The 20,576-nt window shown below is 40.0% G+C and overlaps 1 protein-coding gene across 6 annotated transcripts in view; it reads right to left on the reverse strand.

The window, feature by feature from the left end:
* LOC134792767 (RNA-binding protein Musashi homolog Rbp6) overlaps nucleotides 1-20,576 on the reverse strand; it is a 574,739-nt gene that overhangs the window by 20,642 nt on the left and 533,521 nt on the right. For all 6 annotated transcript variants that reach the window (XM_063764094.1, XM_063764092.1, XM_063764093.1 and 3 more), the window contains 2 exons: nucleotides 18,313-18,395; nucleotides 1,146-1,230 (listed from right to left, as the gene is read on the reverse strand). In XM_063764094.1, the coding sequence (XP_063620164.1) occupies nucleotides 1,146-1,230; nucleotides 18,313-18,395 (168 nt within the window). The remainder of the gene's footprint in view (nucleotides 1-1,145; nucleotides 1,231-18,312; nucleotides 18,396-20,576) is intronic.

The raw sequence follows: 20,576 nt of genomic DNA on the forward strand, positions 1-20,576 counted from the left end.
GCTTTTAAGTACGTATACTAGGTTTGAAAATCATATTATTATGACACAAGTTAGAGAAGAACAGGTAGTTCCTAATCGTCTAAGTGATAGCACAAACCGCATAACATTCAATGATAGATAATACCTCTTGTTTCCACTCATACATTTTTTTCAAAAGCCGACATCAAACTGTAAAGCTATTTATAGTAAAAAGCTAAATAATAATAATATAAGTTAGGAAAATATGGTTTGTAAGTGACTTCACCAAGTATCCGTAATTACTGGCGCGACTAGATTCTGTGGCTAGAAGGTAAGTTAATATGGATGGACATGTGGCATGGCAAGCTGGTTGAACCAAAAGGCTCTCTCCAAAATGTATATCATATTAAAAACTACATAAAAATTTAAAAATACCAGGCTCAGTATTTGTAAAATCTATATGTAAATCAAATCGAATTAAGCGCCTACTACCTGGTAGAAAAATATTGCTCTCTATCTCCCTAAAATTAAAATTGATCCCTAAAATAATGTTATTTTGTATTAATTGGATATACGAACTCCTTTCTATGGATCTTCTAAATTCTGATTAGTACACAATTCGAAAATCTGCTAACTAACTGATTTACTAATGGCATTACTAAAATAAGACACTTTAAGATATTATCAGTTTCCTTAGAATTATAAACTTTGTCGGTCGGAGAGAAAGTTGTAGGAATGTAATATATACTAGGAATATATAGGAAGTTTGCCGCAAAGGAGAAAACAAGCGGAATGATATCATCGATGTGAATTTTTTTCCCATAAATTTCAAAAGGGATGGTGCGGATGTTGCTGGAAAAGGATCGCGGATCAGAGGGGCAGAGCGGCGGGCAAGGTTGCGTGTGTCAGGGGGGAGTAGAGCGCCGGGAGGTCCAGAGCATGGGCACCCAGCAGTTCAGAGACGGAGTACGTCAGGGGAGGGATAGCGAGCTGCGCGAGCGCAGGACGCGGAGGCCGCGGGGCGGGGCGGAGAGCAGCGAGCGCACGGCGGTAGGCGGCCGCGTGCGCAGAACCTCCGCCGCCCGCGCCCGCGCCCGCCACCAGCAGCTGGGCGGGCGCTGGGAGAGGGTAAGGAGCGTACCGGATTCCGCTGGCACCGGCCACCGCCGCACTGCCTAGCAACTCACCGTACGCGCCGCGACCGGCGGCTCTCGTCTTCGCCAGATTCGCTGGTAGCATAACTTCTTTAGGTTGTGCTTTCTTGCATTCCACCTGAAACAAGTACGTATTATACATTTTAACGCTTAGAGTAAATAGAACAATTAATTGCTTTTAGACTGATGTTAGGCCGCTTAACAATTGACTTTACAGAATAGCGAAAATGCTTCCTTGGAGCGGGAGTTCGTAGAATTATGGAAGAAAAGGGGCGACGAAGCCGGTCGACAATCCGTTATGCTTCACGGTTCGACTAACAAATTGAATTTTAATTTGCTTTATCAAGTCAAGGAGCTTATCATTAACTGCTTATTATGCACTATGACAAATTTTACGAAATCTGAAGCAATTGTTAAAAATTATGTTCAGATTGTACGAACTGGTGTTTAAATTGCGAATATTACAAAATATTTACCTCTCAAACAAAAGTTAAGTAAATAAATATATAAAATAACCCCAAACAAATGCAAGAAAGCTTAGTTTATTCGTTTCATAAATTGTAAATATTCAACATTAATAATATTTATTTGTTAAGTAGTTATAGTCAAAACGTTTATAACGTTCAACGATCAACCGGGTACAACGACGAAACTTCGAGGTTCTGCTTTGGTACAATATGAGTAGGTATTTAATCTTGGTTATAGCAACTTTCGGTTATAACGACCATAATCCATCGGTCCCTACGATCGTTATGTGGTGTATTTTGCTTTAAGGAAATTAAACATCTGATAGTTCGTCTTAGTACATTACATAACCAATTAAACACAGGTTAATACGAGTTGCTATCGTGTGCACCTTTGTAGTTAACTACATTTTAATATCCACAAAATAATTAAATTCAAGCTTAATCGATCCATTAGGTAATTTTAACGAACAAGATAACTCTCTGCAGTGCTTGTATCTCCCCCTTCCGAGGTGGAGGGCAGGAGGCAAGTATAAATTACCCAATCTACGCTAACCCAAACCTTTAGCAATAGAATTTTCGCTACCAAGTAGCAGCGTTACAGAAAAGTACATAGGCTTAAATAATGTTAAAGCCAGTAGGATAAATCACTTACTTAACTCTCCCCCGATCCTGTTCCGAAGTTACGTTCCATTCAAACGCGAGTTCCTACTTGATGAATAGTTATCGTACAACGCTTGACAGACAAGTAAAAACTTTCCAGTTTCATTTTTCATAGCGGTGCATAATCGCGGTCGACTATATGTGTGTAGATGTAGCTAGGGCAGAGGCGGTGTAGGTAAGTCGCGTCCACATTTGTCACGCGGACGTCACGAGCCGACAAATGAAGGCTTTGCCACGGCGTTCGCACACTTTGTGCACTTTGCACAACTTTCTGTGCCGACGTGGAACTACGTGCTCTTGCATTAACGCCGCGAAGTGAGTGCGCCGCCGCCGCAATGAGTGTCTTTCCGCCAAGTTTTATGCCTAGATAAAGCTGATTAATCAAAACGTAAAATTAAAGTTTGTAACAACCTCGGCTTTAAGTAATAAAACGTGCACATATTACGTACCGCAATGAGATCTTAAAAGTTTATATATATTCGAGGCTTTCAGGAGTTGTATTACTTAATTATTAGCTTGGATCAAAGTTGCAACATAAAAAAAGTTAAACAATACGAAACAGAGCTAAATCGTTCCGCAACATGAACGGTATTCTTCGATCGTCCGCGACATAAAAATAGTAAGTGTCGCCATTTGTCAGGTCCGATAAAGCTTTACAAATGAACCGGCGCCTACGCCAGTGGCGGCCGCCAGCGCCGGGCCCACCCTCCATTTGTTCCCCAACACGCAACCTAGGGGACATGCCAGATAAATGCCACTCCACTTTAAAACTAAGACAACACGACTTTTGAGATTTGTTAAAATTTAACGATCCTACTTTGTTTCGTGACCTCGGAACCGAAGTCAAGCCTGGAGAATTTGAGCCCAGTGACATAACAGAACTCCCGCAGGTATGCTGCAGCATTATTCAGCGGAAAATGATTTAATTTTAAATTTATCTACAATTCGCCAGTATAGCCAAGAAGAAAATTCAGCCGGGGATCCGACGTTAATTGATGTCGCGTCGCTGGCGGGCGAGCGAGAAACAAAAGCTCACAAACAATTCGCATTGGAGTTCGCAATCCCGATCAAGCGTTCCGAGATCGCGACGCAGTTAAATGACACGAAAAATAACAAAGGTAAATTGTATTTAGCCCCCGCTAGGTAGGCGACGTATCGATCCGACACGGATCGAGTAGTCCTCGACGCTGCCGATGCCGACGCGAAAATGTCGGTTTAACCGAGCGGACTTAAGATCCGCTCCGACGCGCCCTAGCTTAATGCGCCCAACCAGGGTCTTTCGCCCAGAAACTCCGCGCTTCTAATCCCAACGATGTATGAGAAATTTAATTGTTTCGCAGGAAAACGCCGCGCTTCATGCTCTACCACACTCACTGAACATTCGCGTATGAAGGTGAATTAATACGAATCTGAAAGCAGTCATTAAATTTTCGCTCGATTTGTTCTGGTTGAAAGGCTTTTAAGGTAAAACAGTGATGTCAATAAGGTTGCTTGCAAATGATTTGGCCTACCTTTTTGAGAACGTCATTACATACGTGAATTTGAGTAAATACCAGCACAATAGGGCAGCGTTTTTCGACTTGTTACGTTAGCATTACGGGATTACGTGAGAGCTTGCGGAAGTAATCGGGCCCCGGTTGATGTTTTTTTTCATTCACCTTTATGGACCTACCATTGAACATAAAAAAGCGTCGAAATAAAACGGCGAAATAAAATACTCAGGAGTTTTGCGAATAAAAAGCCCTGGGGTGTGTTTAAGTAGATCCAGGACGGAGTCGAATTTTATTAATTCTCGTATTGGCTGTATATTGCGGGGACCGATGAGTTATTGCCGACCCTGCTCCTAACGGGGACCTCAGGAATAAAAGACACTGAGATTAAGACATTCACTGCCAGCAACCCGCTAGGCGGGTTCTATGTTCGTTGGCAAATGGCGATTTTAATGGGAAAAACCATGTTAGCGGCTATGCTCGTAGTCCGCGCTGACAGTTAACTGATCGAAAGAGATATCGTAAAACGATACAGTGGGAATAGGGGCCAAAGCAAAGTAGTAGTAGTTGTCTGTACGTAACAATCAATAGTCAAGTAGTAAAAACTAGTTAGATCCATTGCGTCGTGTGCTCTGAGTATACCGTCTAGGGTTATGCGGAGTACTACTGATGAAACAAAGTCTTGTGGTTGTGGACATTACTTGAGATACCTACCTAGCGTAGTGCACAGTAAGAACTTGTAGGATAAAGCAACTTCACCGACTTGGGTACAAGCTCACCGAACCAGTCGGCATGTGTGTTGACGTTAACTGCATTTTATAAGATTTCGTGTTTGTTTTCTTTTACTAAAATTTCTGTTTCCTTTGAAATTCTTGCGGCGGTCCTCGGGCAACCAGCCAAATAGACAACTTTTATAAAAGGATAAAATATTATGGCCATTCTTAAACGAATATGAATTGGTACACGTTGAAGTGACATTTGATAACTTCTGAGTATACATTTAAGTGAATACTCTAGGTTGTCTTAATAAACTGAAATATGTGATTTTATTCGTTGTCGTCTAAAATGTCTACTCTATGTAACAATCAAAAAGTTCGAACTATAACGTTCGAACTTTTTGATTGTTACATAGAGTCGACACACTGATAAAAAGTCAAGGAACAAGCGTCACATTCGGGGAGAGTAATGTGGTGCGGGCGAAGCGTACGGAACATACGTGAGATAAACGCAGTCGACGGGGGAGGTGCGGGGTAGAGGGGCACCGGGGAGGAGAGGGCGCTAGATAAGTTTATCAAGGAAACCTCTCGCCTTCGTATTGACAGAGCGCGTCGCAAGCGCGCCCTGATTGCCGCTAAACGGAAGCCCGAACGTGGGAACCGGGAACAGCCAGGTTTTTCCAAAATACTCGATAAAAATACTAAATATCGTCGATCATTTTGGAAGATGTTCAAGAAAACGCCTAATATTCGTATGTAGTATATAGTTATTATATTATAGAATTAATAGCGATGGGAAAACAAATAAGCATCTTCTTAAACCTTACTTCTTTTTAGTTATTGTGATACGGGAGTTTTCTGTCGCTAAACTACAAATAAATTAGCAATTATTAGTATTAAATATGCTTGTGTGAGTCTAGCTGCTCCACTCTCCAGTGCGCTATTAAATACACCGTACGTGTAAAAAGATCTACTATTTAAGATAAAGTATTATATGAGCTTCATTATATCCTAGAAATCGACGAGTCATAGGGCTTGTAGGTACATTTAAGCTACAGGCAAGATTACGTAAGAGATGACTCACAACTTGCGTTCAACAGGTCACAGCACAGATAATGAAATAGTCAGCCGCACCTCAGGAGCTCTTTCCATATTTACCTAACCGTTGTCGGATAAAATAAGACAAGCGCGAGTCGTGAATTTCAGCTCTCAACTCTGTGTTTACGGAGTGGGGACGGGGGCCCGATGGGCTGTAATGCGAAATTCAAATCAGATATAAGCGATCGACGCTCGGCGCCGATAAGCGGTAACGTTACCTGCAATGCTCCGCTGATAGCCCTCCAGCCAGTCTTATATTGAAGACGTTTTATATGGAAACGTTAAAAATAAATTTAAAATACGATAAGCAGATTTTACGCGCTCAGGTGACCTTAAACGCGTGGTGAAATATATTAGATACATATTTTTAAGCTTGTTACGAATTCTAAATCTTTAGTCTTTTATTCGTAATAATATATTAGCAGTTTTAAAGGATAAAAACCTAAAGGACTACCGCGCTTAAAGCGGGTAGGTGCAGTTTTATTGCGTAAGCTCCAAATCGGCCACCAAAGTTATGATATAATGTAACTAGATGCAAAATAAAAGAAATCTATGAGTTTTTTCAAAACTACGAAAGGAAAGTGTTAATGGATAATTAGAAATAAATAAAATAATTAAATATTATTAGCATTAATACACAAATTGACTTAGCCTCCCACTAAGCTCAAGACAACGACATTATATCACGCAGCTTGTCATTTCATAGTGTGAAATCTACTACTACAAATTTTAATATATTTTTTTAGATATTTTCTCTTATTTCGTTAACTAATACGAAATATTTTGAAAGAATGTAAGATATAATCACAATGGTAACGAGAAAGTAGGTGTTGTGGCATTAAACCGTGAGTATATAACTTTAGTTTCCTGTTCGCAACTAATAACACCTGAGGCTCGACTATCCCTAACTTCTCCGACGCTGGCCATGCAATGATTGCAATGGTTGTATTTCCTGGAAAATTATGTAGTATTCTTATCATCATCAGCGACAGCGTCGCTCGTGGCTATATAATCCGAAAAGGGACAATAAAACACATGCGCGATGGGGGTCGCCTCGGCGCGGACCCTCAATGTACTTTTATTTGGTTACAATTAATATTAGACTCAAGAATACAACATAAACTGATTCAACAAAACTCTACTTTCTACCTACTCGTATATACGAATCGCCCAACGATAGACGCGGAAATTTCCAGCGATTTAAAAACAAACTGAATAAAATCACTTCAATTATTCAACAAATAGTCGGCAATCAGTTATGGCCTCAACATCACAAATTTAGCTCGTGTCACATTAATGTTGAATTTCAAATTACAGTGGCATACTTGCCTTGCGATTCGCCGTCATATAAATGTTAGTTAGGCATTAAATATGGAGGGTGGTGTAGAACGGGGCCTGCAACATTCTGAGCAAGTGTAGCACCCGCGGCTATTCTGAGACATCGATCGCAATCGATAGCAATCGCGAGCCGCGAAGCCCTCGGCCTGCCGCGGCCGCTTCGACGCTCGCTGATTTATTTATTTTTACATTTTATTTGCGCTTTTCGAGTTATGGAGCATAAAGTAGAAGGCATGTAGTAATGTTATAAAATATTTTTTGACACAAATATTGTTGTTGTAATTTATTGGTATAAAATAAGTTAGGAATGTGAACTTCGGATTATTTAAATTAACTGTTAAGACTCTGTATAAAACTTATATATTTAAGTTAATAGTTAAGTGTTGAAGCTATGTAACGCTTTGGTGTAAACTGTAATTTTACTTATGTTTCAAATAAATAATAATAATAAAGCGTATGGGCCCTGCCCCGCTGCTGGCGGCACCCTAGTTGTATTTTATTTTAATATACAATATCCATATTGTTAAAAACCCTTACTTAAGAAAATTTATAAATGAAGCATTAAGGTATTTTTAAGGGTAGGTTATTTCACGCCAACGTAAAACCTGATTGTTTATACTTTAGCACAGGAAAATGCTTATTCCAAACAAGAAATTTAATGTGATTCAATATTCAGGCAAACTTAAAAATCCATTGAAAAAGCAATTACAATGAAAGCATAAGTAACAAGAAAAAATATAACTGGTAACCACTCAACAGTATTAGCCGTTTGCAAGTGAACATGATTACCGCGGACTCGTTGCTTAACTAATCTTAAGAGGGTACTTGGATGAATGAGAATGGGATAAAACGATGCGGAATGAATATCCGACACTTTCACGCCGATTATTCGTTTCAAATGTAAGTAATCAAATTTTGTGTAAGTATTAGCAGACTTTTATTAATGGGTATAAAAGTATTTCCATGTATTCAATTGAAATGCCCCGGGAATGAATTCCTCGAGGAGATTCAAATAAAATTGCTCCGATTGGATGCAGAACCTGCATTAGCAATAAAAGGTACTCGTTCCTGAATGCAGGCAATGCTTAATTGATACATATTGGCGCAAGATGGTGGTGGTTGGTGATACATAGTGGTGATTGAATTCAAATTACACTTATTTGTTTTCCTTTGGTGTGACTCTTGAAGTTATATGCAGGTGACGTAAGATTTTAATGAAGGTGATATTCCAGGAGCCCGCACTAAGTTTATGCCGTAGGTACCTACGTACATATCAGCTGCAGCAATTAGTTGGCAGTAATTAAGTAGGTTAGAGCAGGCGCCGCCGGCACGGCTTGTCAGCCGGTGCCGACTAGATTAAGGTCTGAAGCACGTGGCCTCACCGCTCGTAACTTGTTTTGCATGAATCTGTACGCGACTTTCATATGACTCCCGTAGGAGTCTCCGCTCAGCACCTCTAATGTAAATGAAATTGTGCGCAAGAAGCAAGAAACAAAGCAGGGCTTCTTACCCGCTATTTATCGTCGCTCGCGTCTCCTAACTCCCACGTAATGGGAATGTGGAGACGCCGAGCGCAGTAATGAACCGGCCTGCCCTAACGTATGGCCTTTATTGATGACGCCCGCGCCCTCAACACTCTCGCTACTTTATTGTCTCGCTACGCAGCGACACCGTTTCAATTACGCGCGGCTTCTTACAATACTTTATGGTGATTTAATAATTTGTCGCGAGCTCCCATTCGAATGATTCAGTTAGGTGCCTACGATAATACTGTGTCATTTGGGTACACTGAGACAAAAAAACTAACAAAAACACACTTAGAATTACAAAAATAAAACTTAATCCGGGGACAAGGAGAGTCAACTAATAGGAACAAATTGACTTTTGCAATTTCCATTTAGTAGGAAATACAACTTCTATATTTGTAATTTGAAGTATGCTAGAGTCATTTCAGAAATTTGGTTTTGTTATTCCGAGAGGTGCTTTAGCAATATCGGAGGTGATGACGTCATGGGTGAAAACTAACCGTTTTGTAATTCTAAGCGTGCTTTAGCAATATCGGAGACAATGACGTCATAGGTTTTACTAAACTGTACTGCGATTCCAAGCTAGCTGTTGTTATTCTAGAGATAATGACGTCACAGGCAAAAACTAAACTGTTTGCAATTCCTCCGCCCCTAGCAAACGGGCGCCGGGAGAGCATGTCGCGCGCGTGGTAGCTACCCGTCTCTATTTCTGTCTGTATGAATAAAAAAGCATTTGGTAGTATATCTCTGTACTAAAGAGGCACTATAAAAGCCTGTCGAGATATTCTACCCATTCCTTTCTTATTCATACAGTCAGAAAGAGACTAGTAGTTATTACGCGCGCAACATGCTCTGGCGGCGCACCTGTGCTAGGGAGGTTGGAATTGCAAACAGTTTAGATTTACCTATGATGTCACTAGAATAACAACAGCTAGCTCGAAGTTGCAGAACAATATATTCCTGTAGACCCCAACCTACACAGTATAGGTCGCGGGTTAATAAATAATAAATTTATTATTTAACTTAAGTATGTTTTAAACAAAGAAGACACGAGACACGCCCGCCCGACATCCGACACAATACTAACTCTAACCAAATGAACGTAGCAATAGCAAGTAGTCAATTTTACTAAAATCACTAACATTCGTTTCGCTGTGTTGGTATTACAAAACTCGTTTAGTGATTGGTACAACAATGAACATAAACACAACAAGTCTATCTACTAAATACCAGTAAACTTTGTAATGTCGCTATAGTAACAACTGAATTGTTATTTTAAATGGGGTAATGTTATTCCCGCGAACTCGTTTTTTAGATATTACAAAACTATGTTAGTGAGACATTTACTAAAATCATAACTTGAAATCACAGATGCTTTTTTCCAAAAATCACAAACTTTACTAGTAAAAATCGGAGAATTTTAGTAGTAATAAAAATGGATTGTAACAAATACTGAACTTTGTTTAATGCTCCATTTACTAAAGTCTGTTTGATGAAATTAGATTTAGTATTACTGAGCTGTTTGTAGAAATAAATAAATTTTACAGAAATAGTGAAACTTCCATGATTACTACTAAAACTTCATTTTTTCCCCCAGTACAGAACTGTTTATTAATTCCTGGTGATGATTTTTCTCTCAGTGTATTAGTGTGTGATTGTTAAAAGTTCCACCCGTGTCAGCCGTCCTTTACACCAGGGGTATGCAAGTGTAAGCGTATTGGATAGGTATGGCAGGTTCGTGTGCGCGATGCCGTGCACCACCTGTGATTAATTAATTTTCTTTCACGCTTCGAATTTAAGTCGCAATCGTTAACGGCAGGAAAGGCCTGTTGAGCCATAATTTACGTCTTCGCGTTCGACTGGAGTTGGTCGCGTCATTTGGAAATTGCGTGCCAGGTGCCTTATAACCATTAAATTTATATTGTACGTACATAGGAAATTAGGCAGTTGTTCAAATACTGACTGCCGTGAGATTAGAATCGAACTTGTAAATTTTCGTTAAAAAGCTTCGATTATATACAGATCAATAATGTAAGCCTAACTTTCAATTCATCGATGTATTTTTTGGATTAAATTTAGGTAGGTACGTATTTTTGGATTAATTTATATCATAATTTTATTGTGCAGGAGAAAACGGTTCTCGGATCTCATTAGCGGGAAGGTATTGCACACTGCTAATCCGACAGGGGATTCATGGTAACGTAACGCCTCTATTATTAATGATACAGATATGCTCTGGGACAATTCCCAGCCCAACTTTAACAAATGTACATATGAGTAACCAAATATTTTGCGGCCAAATATATTTGTAGACCAACGATAAATTCGTACGCGCCTTTAAAAATTGGTAGGAGCATTACGCATAGGTACTTTTCACTCATTAAAATTGTATGTTGGAATTGGTAAGTACATACAATTAGAGATGTTCTGTAATTACATAATAAGTAACTATGAAACTCGTTACTAAAATATATTTGAGTTGTGACGTTATCAGTGATCACTAGAATAACGTCAATGGACGTTATTGTCAAGGTAATCTATCTATACATATAATAAAGCTGAAGAGGGTCGAAAGTCTGTACATGGAAGATATTTGAAAAAAAGTTGGCTGGGGATACTTAGAATCGATAACAGAACACGTTCCAAAAGTTTTTAGAATTTTTGTCTGTTTGTCTGTTTATCTGTTTATCTGTTTGTCTGTTTATTTGAACGCGCATCACGTGAAAACGGCTGAACGGATTTTGATGAAAACTTTACTAATCTGTCGAGAAAATTCCCGGCCAGGTTATAGGCTACAAAAATTCAACCCCTAAAAGGGGGGGTAGCCACAACACTCGATTGACTTAAGTTTGCCCCTGAATCTTATGGCGCTACTTAGGAAGGAGGGGCAAACTTTTTGCAAATATGTGCTACCACTATTGAGTACCCTGGTAAACTAACAGATGATGGCGCTGAATTTAATACGTTGTGACATGAATAAGCCACCGAGGAAATATTTTGCCAAATTAACTCAAAATTTAGAAGAGGGGGTAAGGATATCAAAAAAAATAATTGAATAGTTGATTTAATAAATTAATAATACAACAAAATTAAACGACAGTAAATTAATTGCCCCTCATTGCACAGTGCCATCTTTTGGGGAACTGAGTAAACATTAAGTAATCAAGAAAACTAAAAATGAGTTTACATAGTTACGTAGTGGTAAAATAAACACACATATCAACATGCGTATAATTACATAATTATTTAAAATTATAAATTTTCTCCATCATCAATTATACCTAATCGTAATTATATCACACCCATATTAAATCCATATTCATACGTAGGTATCGCCTCCTTTATGCACTTAATAATGGCCACGAAGGTGGGTACTTTGAAAAAAAAAACATTGACCTCTGTCATTTGCAGTGCCGGATTAACACTTTTAGAGTTTTAAGCAAAATAAGCACTTGCTTAGGGCACCACGTCTAGGGGGCACCAAAACCGTCGGCAAAAAAACGCGCAGGCTGCATCAGCATTGCAGTCGTCGTGGAGTAGGTACCTACATGAAACTTTTATACGTGTACAAGTACCCATCTAATAACGAAGGGTCGTAGGGATCAAGTAAGAGAGTGAGGGTACGTAAGAAAATCTCCAACGTAGGCTTTCGATTTGACCTTACGAGGAGGCCCTTAAAGTCATGGAAAAAAATCTTGCTTTCGGGCTTGCGGCCAGCCGATTTTTTCGACATAGGTTACCGATTTTATAGCGAATTTTGCTCTCTTGCACGCCAGATTTGTCGGGCAAGCCGAGTTGCTCCTTAGCCGCGATCCTGAGACCTAACTGTCAAAGTGTTATAAGGGGCCCCGTAAAAGCCGAAAACTAAAAGCATCCCATCAAGTAGCGTTTTCGAGTGAAGCCAAAGAGCGAGCAGTAGAAGAGTCGTGATTACATGCATAGATTCGACTTCACGCCACTCTTTTGCAGTTCGGCGTAAGGTCTTATGCGAGGTCTTCTGCCTTATGGCAAAGTTGATCTTCTGCCTTAATTACACTTGGGCGTGGATCCAAATCCAAGCTTTCCTCTTTCGCAGCTGGGCCTTCTGCCTTGCTCACACTTCACATTCACTTGGTCAGTTCCAAGCTCTGCTTTCTTGCATCTTTTCTGTATGAGAACAACCTCGCTGAGACCCTTAAACATTGAGCCCTATGCGAAGCTAGGCTGATAGAAAACTGTCCCATCCCTTCTCTGTATGAAATCCTGGATTCGCGCCTGGTTGGGAGTAAAAGTAAAAATGTACAACTGTCTATCAAATTGCGTTTTTTATATCGAAAATTTTCGCGCTCGCTTCGCTCGCGTTTTCAATAACATTATAAGATATGATAAAGGTGACATTCGGGTGGCGACTGCAGTAGCATTACTCTGTTGCAACATTACTGCTGCAGCACTGTCGATTTTCGTAATAAAATGATGTGACTGATTTCCATACTAAAAGTAGAAATGTACAACTGTCTATCAAATTGCGTTTTTATATCGAATAATTTTCGCGCTTGCTTCGCTCGCGATTCAATCACTTTCTAACATATGGCGACTGCAGCAGCATTACTCTGTTGCAACGTTACTGCTGCAGCACTGTCAATTTTCGTGATAGAATTATGTGACTGATTTCCATTCTCAGCTGTAATGCGGCAATGAACGTGACTCAACTTAGGTACCAAAAAAATCAATGTAATCTCGATGACCCTACGGAGAGGGGGCACCATGGTCTAGAAATGTTTAAGGCATCAAAATATCTTAATCCGGCACTGGTCGTTTGCGGAGTCAAACGATTTGGGACTCGCATTTTATACGCATTACCATGCCTTCCCGAAAAAAATCGAATCATTCGCGAAAGTCTCGCAACAAGAGGCACGTGGTCTTCCTCAGGAGTCTGAAGAAGACCACGGTGAGTGGGTGTCACTCTTAGCCAGGCAGGCCGCTTCGCTTTCGCTCGCGCGCGTATACCTTACTGTATCGTCTGATATAGGTACATCTACTACTCTGTCGTTTAAATCACGTGTAAAATTTGAATAAAGGCGAAAGAAACTATTGATTTTGGAGTGTAGTTTTATTTAGTGGTACCTAATTGTAAAATATTTTATCTGGACTACAGTCCTCCAGCATATCCATCTGTCAACTTTACTTCAAGTTCCGCCTCCAGGGGAGAGGGAGAGAAATTAGGATTAGAAATTAGCCGCTTACTGACACAGACCGAATTCCACGCGGGCGGAGCCGCGGGCACAGCTAGTCATAAATAATATTTTTGATTTCAGTGACATTTAGGTATAACTAGGTATAACGGCTGTTCAAAAGTAGGTAACTTTTACAAAGAATCAAACTTTAAAAGCAGTTTTATAAACATAAAAGCTAGCTAAGCCGCGGCAATAGTGAGTCTCAAAGAAAAGGGGACTGTCACAAAACTCTTAATACTTATATAGAAAGCGTAAAAATGGCCGAATCGATAAAGCTTAGAAGAAGCGAGCCGGGTCGTGGTAAAACGGAAAGTTTATGGTAATCACGGAGCAGAGGAACCCGTGATTGATTGTTCGACGGGCCACAATGGCGGGAGAGAGTGCTGAGTCGTGATAGACGTGTCTCTCCAACACGCATATCCAGCGGCCGGCCTAACAATGGAGCACTCAGAACAAGTTAAGCTTCATTTAAGTGAGTCTTTTAATCAAAAGTTAAGCTCGGATTGGCTAGTGACAACGGCCGTATCTCCATCTTAATTTAAAGGGTTAAAGGTCGTGAGGCGTAATCCTTATCTGGGGCTATCAGCGCCGCTTAGGTATGTAGGACATTCTTTAATGCGCAGTAACGACAAGGGTGCGCCCGGTCCCGCACCAGTTAAGACACTAAGAGAAATGGCGATCGAGGATCCCAAGATTTAAGTGGCAGTTTCAAATGTGCCTACTTTTAGTGTTATTTCCTAAACGGAAACCATTTGTTTGCCTCATGCTCGATCGAGGAGAAAAATATACGCAATACCCAAGATATTCCCCTAACGTTTACGCGAGGATGGCCTAAAGAAAAATGTATTTATGTGCCACGCAGAACTTCGGTTTTAAAGTGTTAATGAATATTGAGCTTCAAAAATATTAAAAATAGTAGATTTATATGTATCGTGTGAGGCGTATCTGCCATAAAAAAACTTGCCTATGAATCATCGAGTCCTGTCACGTTGTTTTGGGAAACCATTAGTTAAACGTCCAATAAAACGCAACGCGTATAGCGAACGAAAAATAATATTTAGGGAATTCTTTTATATCGCTAGAGTTATAAAAGTTTCTTATGCTCGCAAGTTTGAAGTTATAAAACTCGTTGAACGCATGCAGCTACGAAGGAAAAATATAATCAATTTAGCTGAAAACTGGAAAACAAATTCATGAACTCGCGAAGTGAAACATATCCGTCTGGCTCTGAAAGTGTCATCAGAAACAAACGTGCCTTTCCCCTAGTATTTATGTTTGGCGTCGAATGTTTACAAAGTTGATGCGATAGTATTCCCGCAGAGGTGGAGTTGGCGTGTTTTCATTTGTACAGCAGCGCAGGTGCGACTTCATGAGGCACCTACATATGCATAAGGCGTGTCGACACTGCTTCTGCCGTTGTTGCATTGATTGCTTATCGACTACCTACTCGCGCAATAACTATGAGAACAAGAATTTTATATCATATCGGTAAAGAGTTTAACATACTGGTGTATAGGACTGAGGGTGACTTACTAACCAATGTAACATGTAACACGCGCTTAGTAATACCACAATAATTTCATAAAACACGCATTTTTACTGCCGCAAGAAAGTCACGGTATCACCCTATCACTCTCGTGCGAGGAGGCGGTGCCGCTATTAGCTTAACGACCATTTTAATATAAGAGATGACATATTAAATTTACGAGGGCAGCTACCCGTAACGCAAACCTCGCGTTGACGTGCCATGACCCCTCTGTCTCCTTTATTGCTGGAAATATAACTATCGGAAGTGTTTATGATACGCAAAAGTGATTGTTTGCATGCATGAGAAATACTTTGTCAAAATAAATTATTTGATTAACAATTTTCTCCAACGCACAAATTACATGAAAACCCAAACACATAATATTTTTCGTTAAATTCAGGAACACATTACTGTTAATGGTATTTTAGCAAACATTGTCGACATACACAAAATACTTTGTTACTTAGCAACTTTGAACATTTTATTGGAACACGACTCGGTTTTAAAAACACCTTTGTACTATAAATATTGAACTTTTACAATTCACTTGATAAAGTAATTTTATTCGTTGATAGCATTATTGATGCAAGGAAGCATTCATCTGAAATTACAATGATTGAAAATATTACCCGTAACATTTACATAACACAACACAAATAAAAAATTATATAGGGGTAATCTTTGATAATGCGACCTAGTTTCACACTAAGTTCATTAAGGTTAGTGTTGTTTATATATCGCCATACTATAGGCCCAACCCTTCTTAAAACAAATCCATGCTCATCACATAAATAATGTCGTGTTAGGCGACGATGTCTTCTTGGGTGTGTAGCTGTTAGTAACCACATACACATACTGGACGTAGTCGCATAACACGGTCCGTTTTGTCCAGTGAAAACAACGGACGTATAGGTATGGGCAGCTTTACAGTTGTGGCCAGTTGCCCTATACCACCTATTGTTATTTAGGAACACGTCTCGTTATAGGAGAAATAGTTAAGGGTGGGGTAAATCATAATGTCCCATTCCATAGATTGCGCCTTGCTTTCGAAGTGCAATGTTAGGTGAAACATTATTCGATTAATTTTCGCTGTGGCTGCGTGTGTAGGTACATTACGCGTCGCAAAAGAGCCCGATTCATGCACACCTCACGTTTCGCGGAAGCGAACCGTAATTGCTCTAAAACGCCGCCCATTTGTTTGATGTCTTTGTTCCTTGTTTGCACCACTAAGGGTACATCAGGCGGTACTGTACTCTTACGAATTCAGACCCGCGAGTTTCTACACCCATTATGGCGGAGACAATGGGTGACACAAAAAACAAGCATTAATAATCAGGAATATGCATCGGCTGGGGGCGGGTGCTGAGGAGACTTTACAGCGACAGTGAAAGATGATCCCGGTGAAAACTTTTAGTGACAATGAAGGTGGGGGTCTGAATTGCGGGTACGTTTTAATGAGTGTTCGCGGATTTTCCTCGTGAAGAGTGAAAATGTGTGGTATTGTTAACAGCTAATGCTTCTTTACACTCTCCTGTTTATGAGTACCTGTCCCGAGTTTTGTGTTTAAAAAAACATTCATTGTACGTTTGAATTTGCGTGTATGGCATTATTGCGTCTATTTCGTGATTTCGCTATACGATTGGTCGGAACGCCCTCTATGTCGCGTTTTATTCTCTAAGTAGCTCAGGCTTTTATCAGGTACTAGATGACGGGAGCTCTTAGACGCAAAACCCCATAGTCACATTTATCCCGGTATATAGTTACTTTGAATTAAAACTATCTGAGTCTCGTTCATTGGAATCTTACATATATTATTCATCGTCCTATCTCAGGATTATGCCGAAAACTTACTATATAATACTGGACAACGGTTGCGTGTTGTTACAAGTTAATCGAGGGCGAGGTTTACTGCGTCACATGATTGTAATGGTGCTGTAAAGGGTGAATGTAATGTATTGCGGACGGCTGTAGACGACAAAGTACAAGTAAACATTACGCAAAAGGTTTGGCTAATGTACGGACGTGTTGTTTCGTAGAGAGAGAGAGAGATAACTTGATTAAACCAAGAATTTCGGTTTTAATTGAAGTACTGATTTGAATTTGCAAGTTTCTAATTCTTTGTAAATATTACTAAAACATAAATAATTTAATATACATAATATCGAAAGTGAAATCTCCTTTTTCATTCAAATACAGTCCACCAACCCTTTCTATCTTTTTTACTAATTGTCACCTAGGAGCTGAGAATACTGGTCATAACATGAATAGAAAAACCGCGTTTTAATCAAAGCCTTTTAGAAAACTTGTTTTAACTATGACGCCTTTATAATGGGTTTTTAGTGTAACAAAACTGTAGTAAGTACAATACTTATGTAGTAGAGTAACGTTTTAAAGTACAATTCAAGAAAAACGTATTTAGTTGTGGTGACATCTCGAATACACGCGTCGCGCCCCTCTCCGGGAAAAATCTAAACACAGTAAAAGCTGAGTTTACTGGTGTTTTATTGGCTCCGCTTGGAACAGCGCCAGCGCACTTCTTCGCTCCTAATTGATATCTGACCGACAATGTTAACAGTGGGATTGACTTGCGCTGTGCAGACGATTGCATGTTTGTGTTACGATTCTTGAATTTAAGCAAATGTTCATGATCGTTGAAAATATGTAAATTCTAAGAAAAAAATGTGACCTTGAGTTTGACAGCTGTACTGGATGGTCAGGCGCCATATGTTTTATGGTAAAGTACGGACCCTAAGCACGCAAGCAGCATAATTATGAGCGTGAATAGAGTAGGAATAGGCGGAACGTACAAAATTCTTCGCGCTTAGTGTCCTTACTTTAACCAAATTATCAAAAACCCACTTATGACAACTGCCGGCCTAGCCAAGGTGACAATCACTATCACTTCGACAATGAAACGCTTTGTCTCTGTATAACTCTTCCATATTAGTGCGATAGTGACAGTAGCGTTACGATCGCTACGGAGCGTAAGCGATTGGCATGTTGGTTACGCGGCCAGTTACGATAAATAATGCATGAAGATTTCTGTACATCTCATCTTCATCACATTCATTTTAAAGTAAATATGTAAAAAATCTGCATACACAATTTTACATAAATGTTATTTAACATAACGCATCAAGTTGTGATACGTAAGAAATACTTACCATTTTGTTGTTGATTTCGTGAAAATGTATTTCGCACACTTTATCTACTATGTCTTCACTTTGAAACGTGACGAAACCGAAACCTGAAACAAAACAATAAAATGTTAGAACTAGGTAAGTATTATCTTTTATAGCAGTTATTGCGAGATACGTTCCAACTGCGAATATAAACTACTCGTACTAGTAGTAAAGGTAAGTTTGCGCTTCGAACATTTCACGATTCGACAAGTCGCGCTATTACCGGCTAATACCCCGGAAAATAAGTTATAAAACTTAAAGTTACCTGTGAGCACCGACAATATTTAAGTTAAAATTGTCTTATCTCTCGGATCGTTTTAATTAAGTAAAGGAAATTTGTGTCGGACTAGTTTCAAAGAAGCGCGTCAGTCGGTTTTCGACAACAGCTATCGGGTAATCGGGCGGTAGGTAGCCGCGGCGCGTGGCGCGGGCAGGCACGACCGCGTTCGTACTACCGATTTCATAAAACACCAACTACCTACTTATGACGACAAACTATACAATATTCCTTCCTTTAAACGTTCCTAGATTCGCTGAGCCGCAGCGCCGGACAACTTCGGCGATACGTTCCGCATTCGACGCATAAGATCGCTCAAGTTCACCCCCTTATGGGATTCATGAATTACAAATTGCGATTTCGAGTTTCGCACTCGACATCCGAATTGCTTTCCGATATTTACTCTATACTCTTAGATAACTTACTTCAGAGATTGAAATGTGTCACAGGAATAGGTCAACTCGACACGAAATGCCTAAATCGCGTAATCACCTGACACGGGCAAGTTTCCGCTTAAAGTGGCAAACAAAACACGATGATGAACCGGCGTGTTTCGGTCAGTTAACGATGAAGACACACACACGCAGACGTGACGTGACGCCTCCACTACGACAAATAGCATTAGCGAGCCGCTCGACAAACAGGAGGTGGCGCCGCGATTATGCTGACACGTAGGTACCGAGGGCGCGACTCCCCTGTCTCGCGCAAAAACTTTCTAGTTCGTCCCATGTCCACATGTTGATATGGGCACGTGTGAACAAGTCGCCCGCACTACACATGATGCGAGATCACCGTCTCGCTGCATCAGGAAGGGGAAAAGTAATTTTGAAACGGAGTCACATTCTATAAACAAACCATGAACCGCTGTTTTCAGCCTCGCCAATCAATACCCGTCAAATACTAACTTTCGAGAAGGGAAATATGACAATTTGATAGTCGATAATTCGGGTTTGTTAATATTAAGCCCATCACCTTTCACGACTGTTCTGCCCTAAACAAACAGCGCGAGCTCTGCGATCGGCGAAACTAGGACGCATTTGGTATTTCGCGCGCGAACGGGTGGCTTTACGATGGAATTGAGGCAAAGATAATAACACCCTGAAAAGCAAATAAGGGTTCCCGTCGAGTTTCATAGATGATGGTGTTTTTTTAATCCATCGTGCATATAAATGCATCAGAAAAAGTTCTGTACAAACTTTTTTACTGACAACTTTTTCGCAGTTCTTGATAGCTTTTTGATATTATTGATATTAATTATTTTATTAGTCATTATTTTATTTTATTTTGTTGATAAAACATTTTGAGTACAGTGAGGACCTACATATATAGCCGATGTCACATTGATGTCACAACATATATAGCCGATGTCACATTGATGTCACAACATATATAGCCGATGTCACAAAATGAAAAGAGTTGGTAGAATCGGCAAGCATAGAATCGCGGGGCGCTACGATGCCCTTATTTATGCGGGTCCGCAAACCGAATAAAGTAGGAAGCAACAACGGTCCGTCTGAACTTATCTGCGGGCCAATGGCTAAGCAAATATGAAATAGGATCTCCGAATCAAACTAAATGAAGTTTCACTAAGTACGCGAGTTAAATTCGTCAATGTCAGTGACCGCATAAAAAGTTTTGGGTTTCGTTTTGCTTTTGTGTGGCCGCTCTAGATAAATGGGCCGTTTTCAAGAAATTCGTCCGCGTCACTTCTGGTAACAATGGGGAAGATAAATATCACTGCGTAAGAAAGGCTCTCTGTAAACATAATTATTTGAACTTGTAATTGTAGCTGTGAAACGCTAATGAAAGTTCTCGAGCGGCGTCGCTCCAGGAATTAACTTTATTTTTTCCGGCTTCAATTAGACTACCTTTATTTTTTAGGAGGAATACTTTAATTAAATCCGGAAGCTTACAGGTGATTTGCGAGCAGTGCTTTGGACGTTCGGTGAAATAAATTGAGTTTGCATCA

This window comes from Cydia splendana, chromosome 8 (genome assembly GCF_910591565.1).
Source record: "Cydia splendana chromosome 8, ilCydSple1.2, whole genome shotgun sequence".
NCBI lineage: Eukaryota > Metazoa > Arthropoda > Insecta > Lepidoptera > Tortricidae > Cydia > Cydia splendana.